This window comes from Dunckerocampus dactyliophorus, chromosome 2, assembly GCF_027744805.1.
Source record: "Dunckerocampus dactyliophorus isolate RoL2022-P2 chromosome 2, RoL_Ddac_1.1, whole genome shotgun sequence".
NCBI classification, from domain to species: Eukaryota; Metazoa; Chordata; class Actinopteri; order Syngnathiformes; family Syngnathidae; genus Dunckerocampus; species Dunckerocampus dactyliophorus.
In genome coordinates, this window is record NC_072820.1 from 37,739,550 (window position 1) to 37,761,776 (window position 22,227).

Genomic DNA, 22,227 nt, shown 5'->3' on the forward strand with positions numbered 1-22,227 from the left:
TTTTTACAAAGTGCATTCATTCCCAAGGAGATCTCTGCCAAAGGGGAATGAAATACCACAAGTCAAATCAAAAGAATGACCTTTTTTTTTTAAGATTTACCTCACGGGCTCGTATTTTATTCCACTTTATTTTTTATGAACTTTTTACTCAAGGCCACTTTCAAGAATAAAATGCATGGCATACAAATGAAATGTAACTTAAGCCACTATGACATCATTGATGCTAGTGTGTTCTGGCAGTTTTGGTTATGAATGTACCTTATAGTGCAGCCAGATTCTTCATGTCTCTCTTTGACCTTGTCCACACGGGAACGTTCTTGGGATTTTTTTTTTCTTTTGGCGGGTTGAAAAAAAAAGCAGCGTCCCCACTGTGCCGGATTAGTAAATGCTTGCATCCAGACGGGAACGGATAACTGAGTGAAAACGATTTAATACACAAGGCACACCTACCTGTGGCACTGTGAACCGATACACGGACGAAACCACGTGACATACCAAACCATAGAAGAAGAAAGAACGGATGCGCAGCTTCAGCTTTTCAAGGCTTCATTTTAGGAGTACAAGACAAGAAAATACTGGGAGAATGTCGACTGCAGTGAATCATGACACTCGAAATATTTCGTTATGTCAGCTTGTCGCCAATGTTCACGTCTGGTCACGTGATGGCGACGTCACTGTTTTTAAATTGTAGGGAATTTGCTAATCCATCCCGAAACGGCAAGCTGGCGTTTTCAGATTTTCCCACTCTGGAAGCCATTTAAAAAAAATACCATTTCAGGTCACCCAGAGCGCTGCTACGGTGTGGATGAGAGGCGGAAACAATAAAATAGTTTGTCACTTGAATATTTTGGTAATTGCAGCCAACATGCCATTATAATTATAGTTTGAATGCTACAGCTACAATAACACATTCATTTTCTAGTGCTTGTCCTGTATCCTGTGAGCTGGAGCCTACCCCAGCAGACTTCTGGCCCTGGACTGTTTGTCAGTCAATCACAAGGTGTTAATAACACAACAGAATTTAAATACTGCAAATGCGCCAATTAATGTTTCTCCGAGCATCCTGTTGTCACAAAACGTCTGGTTTACCAAAGCAAACAACCACTTGGGTTTCTAATTAGCAAGAAACATTGACATTACCAGCTGTGGCTGTGGGCAACCTCCTGATTTTGTGTTTCTTAACCCCACAAGATGGCAGTAAGCGACATTAAAAGTATTGTGAATGGTCAGCGTCAACAGCTGGGTGAAACTTATGCATGTTGCACTTGCCGTGCTGTTGTTTACGATAAATTAATCAGCAGTTCTGCTCCTTACCACTATTACCACATTGGTTCTGTTGCTGCTGTGTTGTGCAACATACTAGATATTATACTTGTATGACCATGTGGTCAAAAAGAACTGCATTTTTCCTTCTACTTTCTCATGCACTCCAAACCATTATTAAAGTTTAAAAATGAAGTTGTTGCATTTTAGAAATGACTGTCTGTCTCCAATTATCACCTGCTTCCAATTAACGGCCAGTCCTCTTTGGGCTTCAAATAAATGAACCCCCAGCTATTTGAGCACTCTTTATATGCATAATTCCAGTAAAAATAATCCAAGTGTCTGACTGACCGCTTTCCTCCCCTTCCATCATTTCTTCAACCAACTTGATCACTTAAAGAGACTTTGTAGGGAATGTTGTCAAGTCTGAAGCAATGGAAACTACGAATCCATCAGAGAAAGCTTCCACGGCAAACTGCGCTCGTCAAGTTTGAGTGTTTTATGAGTCAGCGAAGGTCGTATTGAATTCCAGTCTATGCCTGTGCACTTTATACGCATACATTCGAGCATATCCCTGTCTGCTGTATCAATCATGACATTCTTCTTGTCTCAAGATCCAGGTTATTGTTATGAAAATAACCTTTGTCCTGTTTCTTTATTATCCTTCCCTCTTGTCTTTCCTAATGGAATTCGCCACATGTCTGTTCATATGTAAACTTGCCTGTGTTCCTGACAGCTAATGGGGGCCATTCCAAGTCCTGTGTGACCTGAAAGCTCCTTCCTCCAGGGTAACATCCATTGCAATTTTCTCTGTGTTTTGCTGAGTGATGGACTCATGGCGCAAAAAAGCATGGACCCTAATGATCAATGCGGAGATGGGCTCTCGGAGTCAAGGCCGCAGAGTGTGGAAGATTACAAGCAATACAATAAGCTCCTTCCCCCTCCTCTCTCTGTCTCTACTGAGGTGTTTCTAGAATGCTGCCGGCCATGATGGATTTATGAGTGGGCCATACTTTGGTAAACACCGATGGTGGGCAGCTTTGTCCTCCCCCTTGTGATATAGTGAAGGTGCCCATAAAAAATGGGAAAACCAGGTTACGGTCACCACAGAGCGGCGCTAAACAATAAAAGGCTTTATTGGCAGATATAGGCCTGTACCATAAATGCTGGAGTCTGCTGTTGGAGGGACATTAAAGGGATAATGACAGGGAAGAGCTTTCAAAAGATCCCTGCATTCACTAAGAGGGTCTTTTAAGAACACACGCATATACCCATAGGAAATTATGAGATCTATACAGCAGCTTGACTACAGTTCAGGCTGTGCTCGGTGAATAGACAGAAAGCGATGGAAGTGGTGCGGTGTACATTGATAATGCGGCTTGTTCTCACATTGTAGGGTCGGGGCCCTCGTTACATGTTGGCCCGCTGGCGGGGAGCACAGCTGTTGGGTTTGGCACACACACGCACACACACACACACAGATAGGTCCATGGAGTCCCAGGTAGACTCTTTTAAGTAAATATACAGCTCAGCATACCCACACACACAGGCAATAAGGAATGTGGTGATGGCAGATGTCGGGACCATAGTAGCGCGACTTGATGGTGATCACTCGAGTACAACTTGTTCAGCACACAATGTGAAGAAAAACCTAAAACCTTTACAAGACATTTTTAGGGCCCTAAGAAATTAGTTAGATTTTTTCTCATTGTGTTTTTTCACCACACTCACGTTCCTTCTCCCCACAGTTACAGCATTTCATTCACACTGTCAATTTCCACAGGATTCCTCATTTAACATTAGATTCCATTTTTATTGGCCAATTCGCGGAAATCATAGGGCCCTACATTGTGGAGTGTGAAAACATGCATGGTAAGCGTAATTCTGGGTTTATGTGTTACGTCACAGTCAAAACAGTAAAGGCAGGCTATAGCGCTGATTTGGCGCTTCTCCAATAAAGTGTATATTTACTATACCCTTAATGCAGTGCTTCACAAATAGTGGGGCACGTAACCCTGGGAGGGCGGGGCAAGGTGTGTGTGCTCACCAAACTGATAACGGGTTCTCCAGAGTAAATAGTAAAGTAAAAAGTCGGGCTGTCTAACTAATTTATTTCATTAATTACGTTACATTTTTTTAGACTAATTAACGCATACGCATCATGGCAAATAAACACTTGAAATCGTTTAAATTGTGGGCCCTGAATCTATAATCTATGAAAGTTTAACTTTTTGAATGGGATTATGGAAATTAAACAACTTTTCCATGACATTCAAATTTTTTGGAAAGGGTCTGTATGTATCTGCAACTCACAAACACGCCTCTAGCCCATTTGTCATTGCAACGACACTTCCTCATTGTCACTAGACAGACGGCGAGATGCATTCACGGACCCTTTATTATGCGTGTTTGTGTGGTCTCAATAAAGAGACCACAAGAAAAAGAATAATTGTAGTCTCTTATTACTCACTTTGTAAGGCTTTACAGTTTACTGTATTTTTGAGTATGCTCGGAAATCCCAGAAAATCACTCAAAACATGTCAATTCAACTTAAATGACGTGGTGTCTTTGAATGCAACTCAGCATTGCTTATAATAACACAGTTAAAGCCTGATTCAAATATTCTTCTATAAAAGAAACCAGTGTTAGGTAAATCGATTTTCAGTCACGTGTGCCGTCTCTTAACTTGATTTAAATGTTCTGTTAATTTGGTGCTGTTAATACATACAAATATATATATTAATCCCACCCTGTCATTTATCTTCCATCCATATATCCATCCATCCATTTTCTATGCCGCTTATCCTCATTCGGGTCGCAGGGATAAGCTGGAGCCTATCCCAGCTGACCCACACTGGATTGGTCGCCAGCCAATCGCAGGGTAATTTATCTTTCTTTCAATAAAATACAATAAAGATGGGCAATATATACGCAATATTGTTGCACATTTTACACTAAAAAACAGAAAAAAGGATTAAAAGAATAAGCTGATGAAGCTGATAAGTGATCATTGTTTGCAGTTTTAAGAAGTTGTGAATGTTTTTGTGACAACCCTATAAAAATATGCGTCCCTGTGAATCATTTGCACTTTTTTTTCTGTTTTGAGAATCGCACAGACTAGAGTAGTGAGTAATTCCTGTAAATAATTGAGAAACACTAGTTTATGAATTGGTAGCTGATATTGGTAGCATGTTATATATTTCAAAGTATTGGTATTGGTATTGGCGATACCAGGTTCTGTGTCGCCATCACTCCTGCTTGATGATCAATAGAATAGCTTACAGGATGTTACTCTGACAATTGGCAACCCTAAGTTTGGGAACCCCTGCCTTTAATGACTTCCTCTGCTGCAAATCTCTATCTTCCCCTGCTGTGCTGCTTTATTAGGTCACTGGGAAGATTTGGGAAAGTTAAAAAGCTTCAGCGTCTGGGCATTAGCCATCTGCAGGCACATGTGCAGGAGAGCTCAGGGGGAGGTGTGGCGTGAGTGTCTGTGTTTGTGTAGTAGCCACCAACGCAGACAGGAAGTCTAAAATTAGTCGTCGTTCAATTTAATTCAAATGTGTCTGGCCTTATCTTGTCAGCACACGGCTTTTAGTGGAACAAGCGTTGGACAATTTGACAGGAGGCCTGGTCTGCTTTCTTCGATGACTTTTACATGCTTTAGTTTTGATTTGAACATCCACTCCAGTAAAGTACACTTTGTGCAGGAAGTTTGACATGGAGGGAAAAAAGGAATGCCGCAACACGAGTCTAGGGACAGTTAATTGCAGATGTTGATGGATTGTTGCCTGCATGTACTGAAATTGTCGAAGATAAACTGCAGTTTTCCTCTCTTTTACCACGCACAATAATCCAAATGACATAACAACCTATTGTTTGTTTTAACCTGACGGCTCATCTCCTCGGCGGAGGAATGGCATAGGGAGCACTCTTTACTGCTTCCTCACACCCCTGTTTGGCCTGAAGAAAGGCAGCGAGAGGGAGCTGTAAAAATAGTTTGACACCCTCAAGGTCCAGCTAGCAATCTCCTCTCCACCCTTGCCCATAAAACTCTTTGAATCCCCTCCTAGAATCCCACCGCCTTGTCCTCTCCATTCTCCCTCCCCCCTTTACCCTCATTTTCAGCCTTGCTCCACATTGCTTGCATAACCACCTATTGCTGCGAGGTTCCCATGTGTGATTGATGCTTTAATCGCGTTGTTTGGACTTTTCTGCACCACTTTCTAGCCATGCAACCGAGGATGACCTCCAAATATCAAGTTAGCAGATCAAGACTTAATCTCGTACTATCAGGCTTCGCTCTAAGCCAAAATACCTTCTTCACAGGCATGGGATGCTTATTGAGGCTGGACTAGCACCAGCTACCTGGACTGCCGTGGTAACACCAGCTGAACCTCTTTTTTTCAGCATTTTGCAATTGCACAGTCATGAAGATGCAGTATCGAGAGACATCTTTCATCTCAGTCCAGCCTGGCGACACTAATACCTCCCATCCATCTACTTAGTTTATGTACCACTTATTCTGTTCAAGGTTGCAGATGAGCTGAGCTGGAGCCTATCCCATCTGACTTCACGCAAGTGGCGGGGTTTCACCCTGGACTGCTCACCTGTCAATCACAAGACGACCATTTGACATGAAACTAGTAAACAACCATCCATCCATCTGGTTTGTGGTTTTTCCACCTCTCATGTTCAGGGTCACGACAGGAGCTGGAGCCGATCCCAACTGTTTTTTTGTTCATTTGAAAAAGTTCTGCATACAGACAGCATTTTTAAAAGTAAGCAGAATCGCACAGAGTCACATCATATACCTGAAGATTCTGTAATTTGCAGACTGTGCCCGTGTTATGCATTTTTGCTTTTTTAAACGGTCTCATTGATTCTACACCAGCTATGTGAACCACTACCAAACGTACAAGTCATCATTAGTATTTATTCATGTTATTTTGGTATGGTGTTATCTGGTTTCCAAAACCAGATAATTTGGAGGTCACTCATATGGCAACTGGAATTGATCCTGTGCCAGCTGCCGTTAGTTATGTCAGTTATGTGAACTGAGGTGCGTCAAATCTTTCTCCTTCCCGGGGCAGACGGTGGTGGTGTAGTGATGCTGAAGAAGACTCAGCTGACATAAGCTCGTTGAACAGAGAGAACTTTATTACAACCAGCGAACATCAGAACAGGTCCGCCGCCCTGTGAGAAGGCCAAGCTGAATGGTAGCACATTCAATGAGTCGCAGCCCAACAGCCAGTTTTATAGTCGAGCCTGACTATAAACACTATTCTGTTCTCCCTTTGTCCCCAAACATTGAGCGATCACATAATGCTTCCGGACACAAAATCATACCGCCTCGGAACTAATGGGCTTCAGGTGACTAAACCACTGATGCCATTCCGTCAGAAGACATTACCTTGTCTTCCCCTACTCATCCCAAATGTCACAAGGGCTTCTCCACTGCCCGCAGGGGTCATCCTATATGGCCTAGACTATAATTATGTGTCTTGTGTGTTTGGATGTTAATTCAACATCCTTCACAGAAGCAGGACCTCAGGGTATACCAACTGGTCAGGACCTGACACCATGAAATGTAAATTGCCAGGTCATGGAAGTCATCAACTTTACTGAATGGAGCGGACACTACAGAACCACTACACTACCAATGGCACAAGGCGACAATCGTATTTATTTGTGGTACTACAATTACTAAGGGTGGGCTCTGATTGTGAAGAGACAGAACTGAGCAAAGTCACCAATGTGAATCACTACACTATCAATGACACAAGGCGACAGTTGTATATTTGTGTGGTACCACAATAACGAAGGGTGGGCTACGATTTTTGAAAGAGAGAGATGCATGATGGCAGTTCATATTACGAAGTTTTGTAGGACTTAAGGGGCATTCCACTTGTACTTCTGTATTTGCACTGTTGGAACACATCTGAGGTCGACTGGCGTTCTGAAACAGATTTTTTACTTTAAAGTTCCAGAAAATGTAAAAAAACTTTAGTTTTTTTGTTATATTTCCTTCTGTCTGTTGTCTGTCGTCTTAGAGAAGTAAACAGAGCCGGGAAAATGAGCATCTTCTGACAGCCGATACCCACACTGCTAATGCTGGAGTTAGGAATGCGTGCCTGCGCTATCAGCGCAGGTGAAGAGGGGAGGTGGGGGGTCTGGGCTGCATACTGTGCTCTTATCACATAAGGTAAACACAAGCCGGGCCTGCACTGAATAAAGTGTCACAGTGAGCAGGGGAGGCGGAGTAGAGCAATACCACCATCTCTACCCCTCCTGCCAGGCTCCATGCAGATAGATAATCCGTGATGGTCAGACCCAGCTGTGGTTCAGGTGGAGGGAAAGTGGGGGGAGGAGAGGCATTGTTGTAGTAATTGGATAGGTTACAGCATGATACAGTTGCACTGATAAAACTCTCAGGTCTCCATGCATACTGCAACAAACTCCTCCCATTGCAGTTTTACGGATGAATAAGGCCCTGCCCGCGGGGGAACGCTGATGAGATTTATTTTTTTAGCGGGTGGGTTGAAAAAAATGTGCGTGTACACTGTGCTGGATTAGTAAATAGTTGCATACAGATGGGAATGAATGAAAATGATGAAATACATAAAGCCCACCTACGTGTGGCGCTGTGAACAGACACACAGATGGAACCACGTGACACACCAAACTATAGAAGAAGAAAGAAGGCATGCGCGTAAGTCCGTCATTTTCCGCTGACTTACAACGTAAGTAGAATTATTTGGAGTTTTAGACAACAAAATATCAGGAGAATGTCGACTGAGGCGAGTCATGCTAGTCGAAATATTCTGATGTTATGATGGCTTGTCGTCAAAGCTCACTTCTGGTCACGTGACGGCAACGGGTCATCGTTTTCAAAAGGAAGTGGTTTGCTTGTCTACATGGAAACGACAAGCCGGCATTTTCAGATTTTCCCACTCTGGAAGCCGTTTTCAAAAAATACCATTTCAGGTCACCCAGAACGCCGTTTCCTGTGGATGAACGACTGACACAATAAAATACTTGCCGTTTGTTTCCATGTGGATAGTCCCTCTTCTGTATCATCATAAAGACATACAGCATACGTATGCATAATGTGAGATGCAGCTTAATAGTGTCACCAGAATGCTGCTTGGACTAAATACCTGTGCATGCATGGGCAGTAGCAGCCAGCAGCTGTGCTTGAGATCACATGACACAGGCCAGTGTTATTTTCTTTCAGCACATGCAGGACTGCTGCTTGTGAAAATCACCACTTTGGAAATGCTGTCGAAACAGTGGCATCCGTTGCATTCCATCTTCTTACGCTTGTGTTACAAGTAAGATTGTTAAAGGTCCCATACTGTAGTATTTTTCAACAATTTTAAATATGTCTCAGAGGTCCTACAACAGTGTATTGGAAGTGTGTTGGCCTTAGACAGTTAAAAGTGCTTTTAGTGAAAGCCCTACTGTAGCGTTGATGCTAATGAGCTGTGTTTGTCCACGTCTGTCTCCGACATTGTGTGTGGCTTACTGTGTAACTCTGCACTTTTCCAACGTAATTGATGCCATATATCACATACGTTAGCAACACCAGCTATGTAAGCTACAATGCTAACATTACACTCACATTTAAACAGCAACATCATGCTATGTTAGACTATTCGCTGAAGAAAAACAAAATGGTCATGAAACTTACAAGTCCCACGTCTGTAGCTGACTGACAGATAAGTGGCAAGGTCTTATTTTAAGATGTGTAGCAAAGCCTTTTCTTCTTTTTTTTTTTTTTTTACAAAGCTGTCTTCTGTTAAGCGGTGGGCGTATACGTGGGGCAGGCTCTTCTAATGGTGGTATCACGTCCATCTTCTCTCAAAATTGGAGTCAACAAATAAGGGGGATGATAGATTTTTTTTTTTACGTTTGGTACTCATAAACAGACTCAACAAAATTAAAAAGTCTATTTTGCGATGCAAATCACCAAATTAAGTGTTTTGCCGCTTTTAGTAACTTATGTTTCCACTTTCACGATAGGTCAGAACGAGGGCTGGGCGATATGGACCAAAACTCATATCCCGATATATTTACATTGAATAGATTTAGGAAAAGATATTTTTTCCTCAAAGTGAGTTCAGACAAAATCAAAGCCAAATATGCGCGTCAAAGTGTTTTATTAAAATAAATACTTAACATGAGGATGTTTTCTGAAATTGTAATTTTCTGAAAAAAAATCTTATCTAAAAATAGCCACTAAAATAAAGTAGGTCATTCTCTTTTTAAAGTAAATATGGAAAAAGTCAAATATAATCTTTTTTTTATATAACAAACCTTTAGCTATTCTCAAATCCTCAACTAATAACAAAAGCACAAAACAAAATATGAAGGAGTGCCCGGTTTAAGGCGAAATTTTAAAATGTCAGCAACTTCTGCTCCGCCCCTCCTTCCTCCTCATGGATGCAGGGGTGAGGGAGATGCAGGGCAAATCCAATCTATTTTGATATGCACAATATGGTTGTTTTTGATATCGTGCTGAAAGTAAATATCAATATATTAATAATATCGATATATCGCCCAGCCCTACTCAGAACCTTAAAATGTAAGAATTGCATGTACAGTTAGTAAAGCTTTAATGATGGTGACAGTTTGACCCTGGAATCTGATTAATTGGATTTTGAATTTAGGGAAAATTGTGTTGAAATCTGAACAAATCGAACAAATTGTGTTTGACCTTTGAGGTTGTGCTTCATCTGGCTCCGATTGACGTTAAAAAAGGAAGCAGTCAGCGTGTTTGATCACTTTGGCGCCTGTCTTGCATAATAAGTTGCAACAATGCTGAATGGAATGCTGCAACATGGAGGTGGAGCGACATGGCATCTGGGGATGTGACGCATGTATGCAGCACAACACAACAGCTGGATGGGACTGTAATTACTGTGTGGAAAAAAGGTCACCTTGACTCTGTGACTTTGCCACTTTGGATGCTAAATGTGCGAACGAGGCGCCACCGAAAAAAAAGTGTAATGGTGTTACACTGAGTGTTCAAGGTGAGAAACCTTAAATAATGTGAGATGGGAGCGAGCCAGAGAGACGAATCCAAGTCATCCAGTGGGTCACCAGGAGGTGAGGCTGCCTACTTCTCTGGGTTCAGGAAAAGTTCAGCTGCATAGCATTAGGCAAATGAGGGACACAGAGACTGGGGGAGAAAGAATCTGAGGGTTGCAACTGATGATGAGAGTGTGGGGGACAGGGTCAAATGACTTGGAAGGAGAAGGGAAAAAGGACTTTTAAAGTATCATTGCAGTTCTTTTTAGAACTTAATCACGTCCTAGCATACCTAAAGGAGGCCTCTTTCATGTGGTCTCTCTCAGGGATGGCGGTGGAGAACCATGGTGACGTCCCTCAATGGGTTAAAGGTAGGAGGTGCAAGGCATGAAAGGAGGCTGAGGAGGAGGGTGCACACAGAGCCTAGTGGGGGTGGAGCTAAAGCCCTCAGCTGCTGTGTCTTGTCACATTGCTGCAGAACATGAGAGCTGGCGCCACGGTGAATCGTCGTGGGCTTCATTCGAGCTTCGAGTCCGTGGACACAAACAAGGCGCTGCTGAGGCCAGCTTGGATCGGAGGACGGACGCCGGTTTTGCGCATTCGTCGCCCACGGTCTGGCTCATTCACAGCGCAGGTGGACGGGGAACTGTTAAGTGAGCCGGACGGGATTCCCTCGCTAGTTTTTTTCCGGATTTAATTCGGCACATTTCATCCATTGGCGCCCTCATCTTGGAAGTTTTTGGCTTGAAATACATTGGAGCAGACTTACGTGCACCATGCAGATCGTTCTACACGTCCTCTCCGGTGCGCCAGCTTCACATTGACACACATGGATCTATCACTTTTCCTCTGATGTGAATCTGGGGAGCCGTAATAATAATAATAATTAGACCAATAACTGGCTGGTTCTTTTTTTGTCTGGATAACGACGACCTCCCCCCCTCTTTGCCTCGTATGATGTATGAAAGTGTGGACGTAGTGGGACTGAACCCCAGCCCGAACCCGTTTTTGATGATGGATTACTACAACCAGAGCAGGGGGTGTCTGCTCCCGGAGAAAGGACTGGTGTCCGGGGGCCCTCATCCGTACAGCTCGTCCGTCAGAAACCAGCACTGGAACGGCTCCAATCACTGTAGGTTGTCTCCAATAAAACCTCACCTTTCGTGTTTTTACTGCTTAAAAATGAACACTGCGATGATTTTGCGCCAACCCCCCTCTTATCTCTAATCCCGAGCTTGATTTCTACATTATAAATACTTGACCCACTTTCTCAGCCCCTCTTGTGTGCGCCTACATTGGGTAGTTTTCTCAGCTGTGAAAAAAATATGCAAACTTCTGCAAGGCATGCCATCCTTTTTACATTAGATCAAACCTCCCCCCCCCCCAGTCTCTGAAACCTTCTTGTAATCTCTGCAAGTCACACTTCCTGAGCAAGTCCTTTTTATGTTTTATTTTTTCAAATGAAGTAACTCCGATATCTGCAAGTTAGTTTTATAGCATTTTTTAAAGTGAAATGACACCCAATGTGCAGCTGCAATAGAGTTTTATTGCAACAACAAAGTCTTTTTTTGCCTGCAAGGGACAGCAGTTCTGCCATGCAGGCCTTTAAGGGAAGAGATAGCTCTGTTGTCTTTCACAGCTGAAGGAGTGTTAAAAAAGGCTCTTAAGGGCCAATTTCCTCCTTGACTGAAGACTTTAGAAGCACACGACAAAGGGATTTTTTTTTTTTTTTTTAAAAAGGGGGTTCTGATGTGTGGCGGGAGCAATAAAATTCCTCCTGACAACTCTTTTTGCCACTATCTTGATTTTTTTCCCCCCGATTTGTACAAGTCCCTTTGGCCACCAACCACACAAACAGATACCCCTGCAAGGATTGATAGTAATTATTGAATTGACCCACTCAACAGCGTTAGTGGCAGCATTGATTCAAACCATGTGAGCTTGAGAGAGACACCGTGTGGGGGTTTTGGCCCAGGAAGAGACCTCTGAACCCGCACTCGACTCCACATTGTTTAGCTCCACCACAGAGTTGTTGTGTGTTGTTGGGTGGGTCGATGCGGGCATTAGAAGCCTCTCTTTGCCTCACTGGTCCCGTGTAATAAAAAATTTAGTGGCCGACCAGGGAGAGGTAGTGGTGGGTGTAGTTGTGTAGTGGCGCAACATGCAGTGGTGTCATCACATGTCTGTGGGACTTATTAGATCATAGGGGTAGGAAACACAAAACACAGCGTGCTTCTGTCTTCGCCTGCACATCTAAAGCAGGAATTCAAAGTAGGCTCTGTTCAAACAGCACCAGACAATCCCCCCAAAAACTACACGCTTAAAATACCTCTGGTCTCTTGGTATTATGTGGTTTTGTATTTCTGGGGCCTCCTTTTTCAATTTTCCTTCTAACTTAATGTGAATAGAGAGTGATTTAAATGCAAAAAGGTAATGTAGCTAGAGGCCTTTCTCTATGTAGTGAGACATTTTTGTATTTGTCCAAAGAAATGTATATATTTTATTGTTATTTATAGTGTCCCTATGTAATATTTGAGGTAACTGTGCAATCCCATTATTTGTAATGATAGGCTGTCTTAACCCTTTATAGGGCACTGAAAACACTATTATTTATTAATATAATTACTCATATAATTAATGTATTTTATGTAAACGTTTATACCAAACATTGTTGCCATATATATATATGTTTTAAAATATTTATTAAAAAAATACCAATATAATATACATGTACTTTTCTTTCCATATATTTCATAACTTTTTTTTTGACTCGGTGAGGTGAAAAAATCACATGGTTCTACTACTATTTTAAGTTAAAATATAACTTAAATATAGCTAAAATATGGTTTCTTGTCCTATAAAGTGCTAAGGCTAATCTTAAATCACTTGTCAGTTGTCTTATCCTTGTCTTTTGTAACATGACAACATTAAGGCATGTCTTAATAAACAGAAGTGTTCAAACAAAACATGCAAATGATTTGGATAAAACCCCACACACATCCATCTAACAGGTTTGTAGGTATTAAAAGATGCAGTTCATAAAGTTTGCCCCGTCCAGTATGAAGTGGTCACTAGCAGTTTAGTGCTATGCAGAGTAACGATGCTGAATCTTTGTAATAAAAAGGCTCTGGTCTTGCAGATTAAAAATGCCCTTCAGAACCCTTCCAGCAATTACGGACCCATGCATGAAAGAATGTGCATGGCCTCGTTCACATGACTGTCACACTCTAAAATGGGGGGTTTATGAAGGAGGAAAAAGGAGGGATTGCATGGTGGGCTGGAAATGCTCACCAGCCCATAGTTGTCGTCTTCTTCTTTGTGGGCTGTCCACTGTATGAAAAGAAAGCGCTCACCAGGGATTTTCATAGAGAGTAGATGAGGCAGGGGCATGTTTTTTTTTTTTTATTTAGCCAGCTTGTCTCCTGAAGTTAGGGGTGCCAAGTGGGCTAGCGGGCATGAACGTAGCCTGGAGGAAGGCAAATGAATAGCAGCTTAATCTGACTCATGTGCTATTTAAGGGCGGAAGTCTTCTGTGCTTTGCAAGGATACAAAAATGATTGTTGTTTAGAAGGTTGAAGGTTAGTCTGACATAAGTGCTCTTATGTTCTGTTTATTGTTGTGGTTGGAAGGCAGAAACATGGAAAAGTGTGGGTGTTGTGTTTGTACTTGGCCAAGAGCTGAGTGTTAGCCTTGCAAACAAACTGTGAACATCCCATCCTCACTTTGTATTTAATAGCATTTAGCAAATATCATATAACAGTGCATCATAAACATAGTTTTGCACAAACCTCGCTTTTAAGGCCACGGTTCGGGTCATTGAAGGTACAGTAAGGGAGCAAACAGAACTGTTTAGGTTTTGTGTTAACAGCTTTAATGATTTTAAAATGAAACCAAAACAGGAGAATTGCATAAGGTGGTTTTGTTTTTGAGTTCTGGCTTCTCCTTGGCACTATGGCTAGCATTCAAAGGCTGGGCAATGTATTTGTGTCCTGTCCCTCACTTAATGTGCATTGTATGGGAACTCAGTACATCTCTGTCCAGTACCAAAACATCTGACTACCAATACATGTGCTGTTACACCCCTAGTATTTAGCAAATATCGCAAAATCTGTGCGAGTTGGACTTACAGGTCATTTCATATGTACTACACTTGCTTTCTTCATGAAGAGTTCCTTAGTAAAGCTGCTTTGAACATTGGCAAAATTGCAATCTTTGACTTTATTGATGGAAAGCGTTCAAATCCCAGACATTAATATTTCTCAACTACACTATTTTCCCTCTTTATCACTGCTAATTGTAGGCCTGTCACCATAACAAATTTTGCTGGACGATAACTGTTGTACAAATTATTGTCAATAATCTTTATTATTGACAACATTTTTGTGACACCATTTATATGCAAAACAATGAGAGTACATCGTGTCGAAAGCAATAAACTTTAATTTCTCAGGAGTATTTAACAGTGTAATTGGAATGTCAAGAGCTTTTAAATCAATTTAAAAAACATAATAAAAAAAGACCAAAAAACTAAATGAAAATAAAATGGACTCTGTGTCTTTCAGCAAAAATTACACTTAAATAAAAATCACAATAATAATCCAAAACAATACAAAATAGACCCTGTCTTTGTTGAGGAAAAAAAACACTCCAGTAAAAACCACACACACACACAAGCAGTTGTGTTGTGTATTGTTTAGGTGTCATATGTCATATATTTGTGCTGGACCACATATCTGTGGTGGCGGAGTAAAATGCAATGTTTGTGATGTCCTTCAACACGTCTTCTTTCACTCGGTTCTACAATTCAGGAATTGCTGTTTGTGACATGTACATGCATGTTCTCCCTGGCAATTCGTACTGTCTGTCAAACATTTCTAACATTTGCCGAAATGTTGGCGTTTTTATTGAAAGGTTGCATTTCTTTTGCAATGTAGCAAGCGACACTGCCTGCGAGCGTGCACCATTTTGCGCTGTTTTGTTTTATATTTACTTTGACGATCAAATGCCTCAGTAAGCGTTGACTGTTTGCTTGCTAACTTGCTAACTGTTAGCACTTTGTCTGTATATCCGCTCACTAGTAGGGAGGGACAAAGAGAATGAATGAGAGGAGGGCTCACTCTCTCTGTTCATTCCACTATAGAAGCAATGCGCACAGACACATGCAGAGTGAACCCGCTTGTCATCCAACCTGTGTGGAGCAGAGAGGCGACAAAAACAAACAAGCATACATACACGTGAATTTATCAAGGCGGCAAAATGATTGACTTTTTTATCGTTCCATTAATCGATTTATCAATTATCGTGACAGGCCTAGCCAAGTGTAAGCTAAGCCTTCCCAGAGTTCCCTTTATATCCATGCAAATGACATTGAGAGAGTGATGGTACAGTAGCCACTTATTCTGACTCCTCATTGCACCACAGCCCCTTTTTCAGCCCTTGGCGACACTGATTTAGTCGGCCTAACTACGTGGAACGCCGCAGTTTGACAGAAAGAGAGAGTGAGATCATCTTATGTCCACAGAAACACGCCTGCATTCACCTTCAGGTGCACATCAATAACAACCTTTTGTCATCGAGGTATGTTTATAATAGCAAAAGGTCGAGGGGAGTTCAACGCTGCCGCGAGGTGACATTTCACAAGCTGCCATCACTTCCCAAAACAGCAACACCTTGTCACCAGCTGGACTTTTTCTTTTTTTAATGAGACACATCCTTCATTATAAAGGAGGATGACCCACGCTAATGGTCACATGCTTAAAAATGCGTGCAAGACACCAAAGGGACCATCCTGTTTGTGGAGTGATTTAGGAGGCATCAGTTGCTTCTCCACCACTTTGCTTTGGCGCTAAATCCCCAAACAAGGCTTTGTGTACACTGCAAAGCCCACTTTGATGAACACGGCAGACAGCAAGGATTCTTCAGGGCCTAAAGAAAGAAAGAAAAGAAGAAGGAAGTTGTGACAATGGCACTGTAATCTCACTTTCAATAGTGACTTTTCCCTTGCGTCCATCCTGTAGTACACACACAGGCGTGAGTGGGCGCCTGAGCTTCAAGGGAGGGTGGAACCCTTTAAAATATTCATAGCTTCTTCATTTAAATCAATTCGCTGCGTGGGTTCAGCCAAGCGTCAACTGTCAGAAATGGAGCTGGCCCTGTTGTAATCACTTCTTTACTTATCTCTACAGATGGCTTGTTCGCAAACGCGCTGTGCATGGCTAGCTCAGCGGCACACTGAGAGAGAGGGCTCTCTCTCCATGTTTATTAGCCCACCCCCTCATAATGGAACACATATAAATTCATCTCTGTATTGAACCCGGGACATTTATCACTGTAGAATTCATCTGCGAGGCATTTTCATTCCCAAAGTGTCTCCTTTCTCTATCTCACTTAATCTTTTGTCCCCCTACCTACACACTGGCGAGCCTAAACCGAGCAGTCAGTATCGGCATTAATCCTTTGGGCGTACTCGCACTAGACCAATCGTGTAGGTGGGCCAAGCCTGCATGAAGCAAAACTCTGGTAAAATAGTTGCTGGTTTGTGCCATTAAAATGATCGGTTGTGCTCTTTTTGTTTTTCATTTATTAAAGATTGTTTGTAGTTCAATGTAAGTTCACCCAGGCCCAAATGAAAACTTTCCCCAAATTAAACAAAAGTAGTCACTACTGTTTGTGCCTTTGTGCCGACTCACGTGCAGCCAAATGTAATGCAGTCATTCCTCACAAGTTCTTAATAATAACAACGCGTTTCATAATAGAAATACTCCAAATAATCAAAGTCAAACACATGGCACGCTCGCTCACCCACGCATAACAAAGACATGTCAAGTGGGAATATTCCCTTAAATGCACTCCTGCTCTAATTTTTCTTACATTTTGTCCTCATAATAGAAGCTGGGAGTGTTTATTTACTCAACTGCATGATCAGAAATTTACCTGAACACAGCATAAATGTTCCAGTTTTACAGTAGCCACGTCTGCACCGCAGGTATTGTGTATTGTGCTGATCTACAATACAAATATCAGTCCCAAAAATGTTGATTTGGGCTGTCTAGTGAACAGCGCACCCAGTGGCATCTAAAGTGGTGACAAGGGTACTCCTGACCTTACAACCTCCTTTCCAACATCACCTATATAGTGATTACATGTCATTCTGCCATGTTTCATCAGAATATCTCTATCTCTCTATCTCTATCTCTCGCTCTCTCTCTCTCTCGCTTAGTACATAGGTCACATGACTTGTGTACACCTCAAGGCGTCCCCTCCTTTCTGGCGTACCTACACAAACCGCCACAATGGAATGCCATCCTGTTTAGAGAGCGGGGAAGCCAAGAAAATAGGGTAGAGAGCTTAGCGTGCTAAAAATACTAAAGCCCTGGCAGTTCTTTTGCTGTCTGGGCAGAAAATAGCTCCGTGTTGCTGCCGTCTCAGTCAGCAACAGAAGAGATGAAACACTATGCCGCTGCTCGTGTTTGTGTTCTTTTTGTAAGGAGAACAAAAAAGAATACGGGATTACTCAAAACTAATCTTTATTTGTGCAGCAAACCAAAAAGCTCACCCCTTTTGCTTGAATGGTGGTTTTGATTAGCTAGCACTCCTGCTTCCAATATAGACAAGATAATCTTATTAATATCCTTATTTGGGATGCGTATCATCATATCTGGGTTAAGTGGCTTCCTGGAGAAAGACAAGGTCCTTGATCTATGGAGCCTTTTCTGTGATGTAACTTAACATATGCATATTGTGTGTCTTCATCTTCTTTGCTCTGTTACGCAAGCCTGACCCAGCCCAACTTGACTCAGTCTGCTTCAGTGTCGCTTGGAGATTTGTCCCTGCGAATGTCGCTCTTTTCCCACAGCCCCCTTTTGAATCATTTCATATTCATTACATGTATGTCTGGAGCTTGGCCCTCTCGACATTTGACTCGTAAAGGCCCACCTGGGACCGAGATGAAATGGACTGCCAAAATGAGGCGATGGAAAAGAAGAGTGCTTTCTGGTTAGTGATGGATTAGAAGGTCTGTTCCAACGATGGAAAGCAGACTTGCTCGGGTTTCAGGCCGCTTGTTGTTTTCTGATATAAGCATTGTGTCAACTGAGAGATGATGGCCTGAAGCTGGACTGGACACATGGAGGGTAAGATGTGACACTGAAACGGGGAGAGGAGTGTGTTTTTATACTCTTAGATGCAGCAGGCAATACTGTATGTCTTTTCAAGGGACAAAACAAAATGAAACTTGGATATACTTTGGAGTAGTCAGTGTTCAGCTTGTATAGATTTACTGTCCACTGAAACACACAGCCTTTGCTATCGTAATAGCTGGCAACGTAAGCGAGTACCAAGATAATTGTCAAGCATGGTGATGGTACAGTCATGATCCGGGGCTGTGCTTCTGGCTCTGCGGAGCCACATGAACCACAGAAACTCGACCACATGGCAGTTTTCCAATACAAGAACAAGCCCAAACACATCTCCAAGATGACGATTGCTTAGCAAGGCGAAGGTGAGGGAGTGTCCAAGTATGTCTCCAGACCTGAACCCAATTGAGCACCCGTGGGGCATCCTTAAACAGAAGGTGGAGCGCAAGGTGTCTAACATCCACCAGCTCCACCAGTGATGTCATCATGTTGGTGAGGAAGAGGATTCCTGTAACAATCTATGCAAGTCTGGTGAATTCCATGCCCATGAGGATTAAGGCAGTGCTGGATGGCATTGGTGCTGTTGACACAAATAGGACATGTTTACTGTGAGGCGCACTCACTTGTTATTGCCAGCTCTTGTGTGTTGAGTCATTTTCAGAGGACCATACATCTATGCTGCTATACCAGCTCTACACTGACTACTTTAAAGTATATCAAAACTTAAGATGTAATAAAATAGGTTGTGAAATGTGTATGTTTTGATTTCTTTATTTGGTTACTATGGGCCCCTTTTTGCTGTGGAATTGACAACACATAAACATGCTAAACAACAACAATATGCTTTTGTTGGTTGCATATCAAAGTGGTAGAATGACAAAGATGACTACAATTTGAATTGTCGAGGAAGTTCCAGAACAATCCTAATTCCACCATATTGTATACTTTCATAAGCAGCTATCTTCACATGCATGGATTTTATCATTAAAATGCATTAACTAGCATGGTTAGATGAGAAATTGTTAGGGCTGTCAGAAGTAACTAATTTATTTCATTGATTACGTTACATTTTTTTTTTGCGTAATTACCACATACACATCATGGAAAGCCACGGCTCTCTGTTATGACAACAGACGGCGACACAGTGTAGCTCCCCGCAGAGTCACACGGAGTCTGACGCTCTTTTATAAGTTTATTCTGACCTGAACACATCAACAGCTGTACAATTCCAACACCACAAATGTATCTCCAACTCGAAACAAAACACGTCTCTAGTCCATTCGTCATTGCAACGGCACGTCGTCATTGTCACTAGACAGACATCGAGACACATTCACGGGCACTCCGAACATCACAACGTCGTCTTTATTATGTGTGTATGGATGGTCTAACTAAACAGAAATTCAAAGAAAAATAAGAGTGGATATTCTTATCACTCACTCTCTAACTCTTAATGCAGAAGTATAATTTGCTGCATTTAAGTGTCCTGGGAAATCCTACAACATTCACTCAAAACGTGAATTCAACTTACCGTAAATGACATGGTGTCTTTGAACTCCTCATTGCTCATAATAACACAGTTAGTCGTATTCAAATATTCTGCTATTAAAGAAACCAGTGTTAGGTAAATAGATTTTCAGACATGTTTGCCATCTCTTAACTTCATTTACATTTTCTGTTAATTTGGCGCTGTTAATACATACACACACACACACACATATATATATATACACTGTGTGTGTATATGTATATATATATATATATATATATATATATATATATATATATATATATATATATATATATATATATATATATATATATATATATATATATATATATATAATCCCGCCCTGTCATTTATATTTCTTTCAATAAAATACAGTAAAAATGGGCATATTTCAGATATAGTGTGACATGGTGATTAATCATGATCAATTAACTTCAACTGTGATTAATTTGATTGCAAATGTTAATCATATCGCAGCCCTAGAAATTGCGAATGATGACCCTGTATGTTCTGAAGTACTGTTTCAGTGCCAGTGTTGCATGAACAGAACAATGCTGTTGCATAGTGGAGGTCTGTGTGGATGTAGCTCATCTTCAAGTAGTAAAAATATTCCACTCCATTTTGCCTCAATGCAAGACTTGATTAATCAAACAATCCCACACAGTCGACTCAATTCTTAATACAGCCTGCTTACAAACAAACCATGGTGGAGGTAATCACCAGTCTCACTCCATCCCTCCTCTGTTTTCCCTTTTTCTGAGAACCATTACCATTGTAACCATAAAGTTGGATTATTGTCTGGGCTGTCAGTACCTTTCAGCCAAATATGGGAGATCTCACGCTGCAGGAGATGAGGGAGTCGGTGGGGGCTCTCTGGGAGGGCTGGCATTTTCAAATATAATATCTGGGGATACATTTGGAGCAAAAAAAGCAGTAGCAGACAGAGTGGCTGGGCAACTAGACATTATTGGTTTTCTTGTGCAAGAGACTTGGCCAGCATCCAGTGGCTGCCAACACCATTGGCATGGCGAGTCTGGTACAGAATGACCCAAATCCCTGTCCTATTAAACCCTTGTAAAGCATTTGCCTTATCTTCCCTTTTATAAGTGTCAAGATGAGACCCCCTTGAATGCTGCCACATCAACAATATTCACGTGTGGCCCATTTTCAAGGGGACACCGTCATTACCTAAAGCCTCCTTGAAATTAGGCCATTTGGCTATCAGGCAGCTAAAGAGGGCAGTCCAATATGAAAGGCTTTATATCAAGTAGTGTGCGTGCAGTGTGCTTGGCTGCCCAAATGTGCTCCGTCTGGCTGCGGTGGCAAACTTCCTCCGCTGATGTAAATTATGAATTGGATGTAATGCAGCGATTAAACTCACTGTGCATCAGTTGTGCTAAGCCATGTTTGTGAACGTAGATCCCTTTTACCTGCAAAGCTGGCCACCCATTAATCAACTTGAAGCTGAAAAAAAAAACATCCTCCCTTGCCGAAGCCTTTCATGACTGTAATCCCCAACACCGGGTAAGAGATGCATGGGAATCTTAGTCAGACAACTTAAAAGGTGCTTTCCCTCTGCCTCCTTCCATAAAGCCTGCTGGGATGCACCATGGGCTTGATATATCCAACCCAACCTCCTTGGCCGCTCAGTGGGGAAGCACCAGCACAAACTTCCCTTGAGCTGGTTTGCTTGGACTGTTTGATCTTATTGTGGAAGCAAGTGGCTGCTGCCTGGCAGGCAAAGAGAGAGAGAGATGGGGGGGGGGGGGGGGGGGGGGGGGGGGGGGGGGGCTCTTGATGCACAGGGTTGAAGAGGTGGAGTCAGCTTCAGTGGAGAGGCTTAATAACTGTATTAACATCAGTGGCTCCCCCAGGACCCATGCTTGTGAGTGGGGGGAGGAACAGGGAGGGACTTAAAATTTGCCTTGCCTTCTCTCACTTTAATCTGCTCTCTCACTCTTTTCTCCTACTTAGCAATAACCACCTGAGTACACTGTGTATATGAAATAGCACTGCAAGGACTGTTCTCACCTGTGTGTCCCTATTCATGACAGTCCTCTTTGTCCCCTGAATTATACATCGGCAACTCTTGAATAAATGATGGGCCCCACTTAGCTTAATGGACGGAGTTAACTGGGAGAGAGGCGTGCATGTGTCTATCGGTTGCAAAATTGGGTCGCCATAAGTGATTTACCCGCTTCCCCACAAGGTTGTAGTAAAGCCTCGGGTCGCAGGGCTGATAGACGGAGCAGTCAACAGAGGCCAGCCAGGGTTAACAGGACCCTT

The 22,227-nt window shown here is 42.2% G+C and overlaps 1 protein-coding gene across 3 annotated transcripts in view; it reads left to right on the forward strand.

The window, feature by feature from the left end:
• Window positions 1-22,227, forward strand: part of raraa (retinoic acid receptor, alpha a) — a 212,317-nt gene that overhangs the window by 149,450 nt on the left and 40,640 nt on the right. The window contains exon 1 of one of the 3 annotated variants that reach the window (XM_054768622.1): window positions 10,742-11,428. The exons of the other annotated variants lie outside the window; for them this stretch is intronic. Within the exon in view, the coding sequence (XP_054624597.1) occupies window positions 11,251-11,428 (178 nt within the window). The 5' untranslated portion in view covers window positions 10,742-11,250. Of the gene's footprint in view, window positions 1-10,741; window positions 11,429-22,227 lie in introns of those variants that run through there. 3 annotated transcript variants of the gene reach the window in all.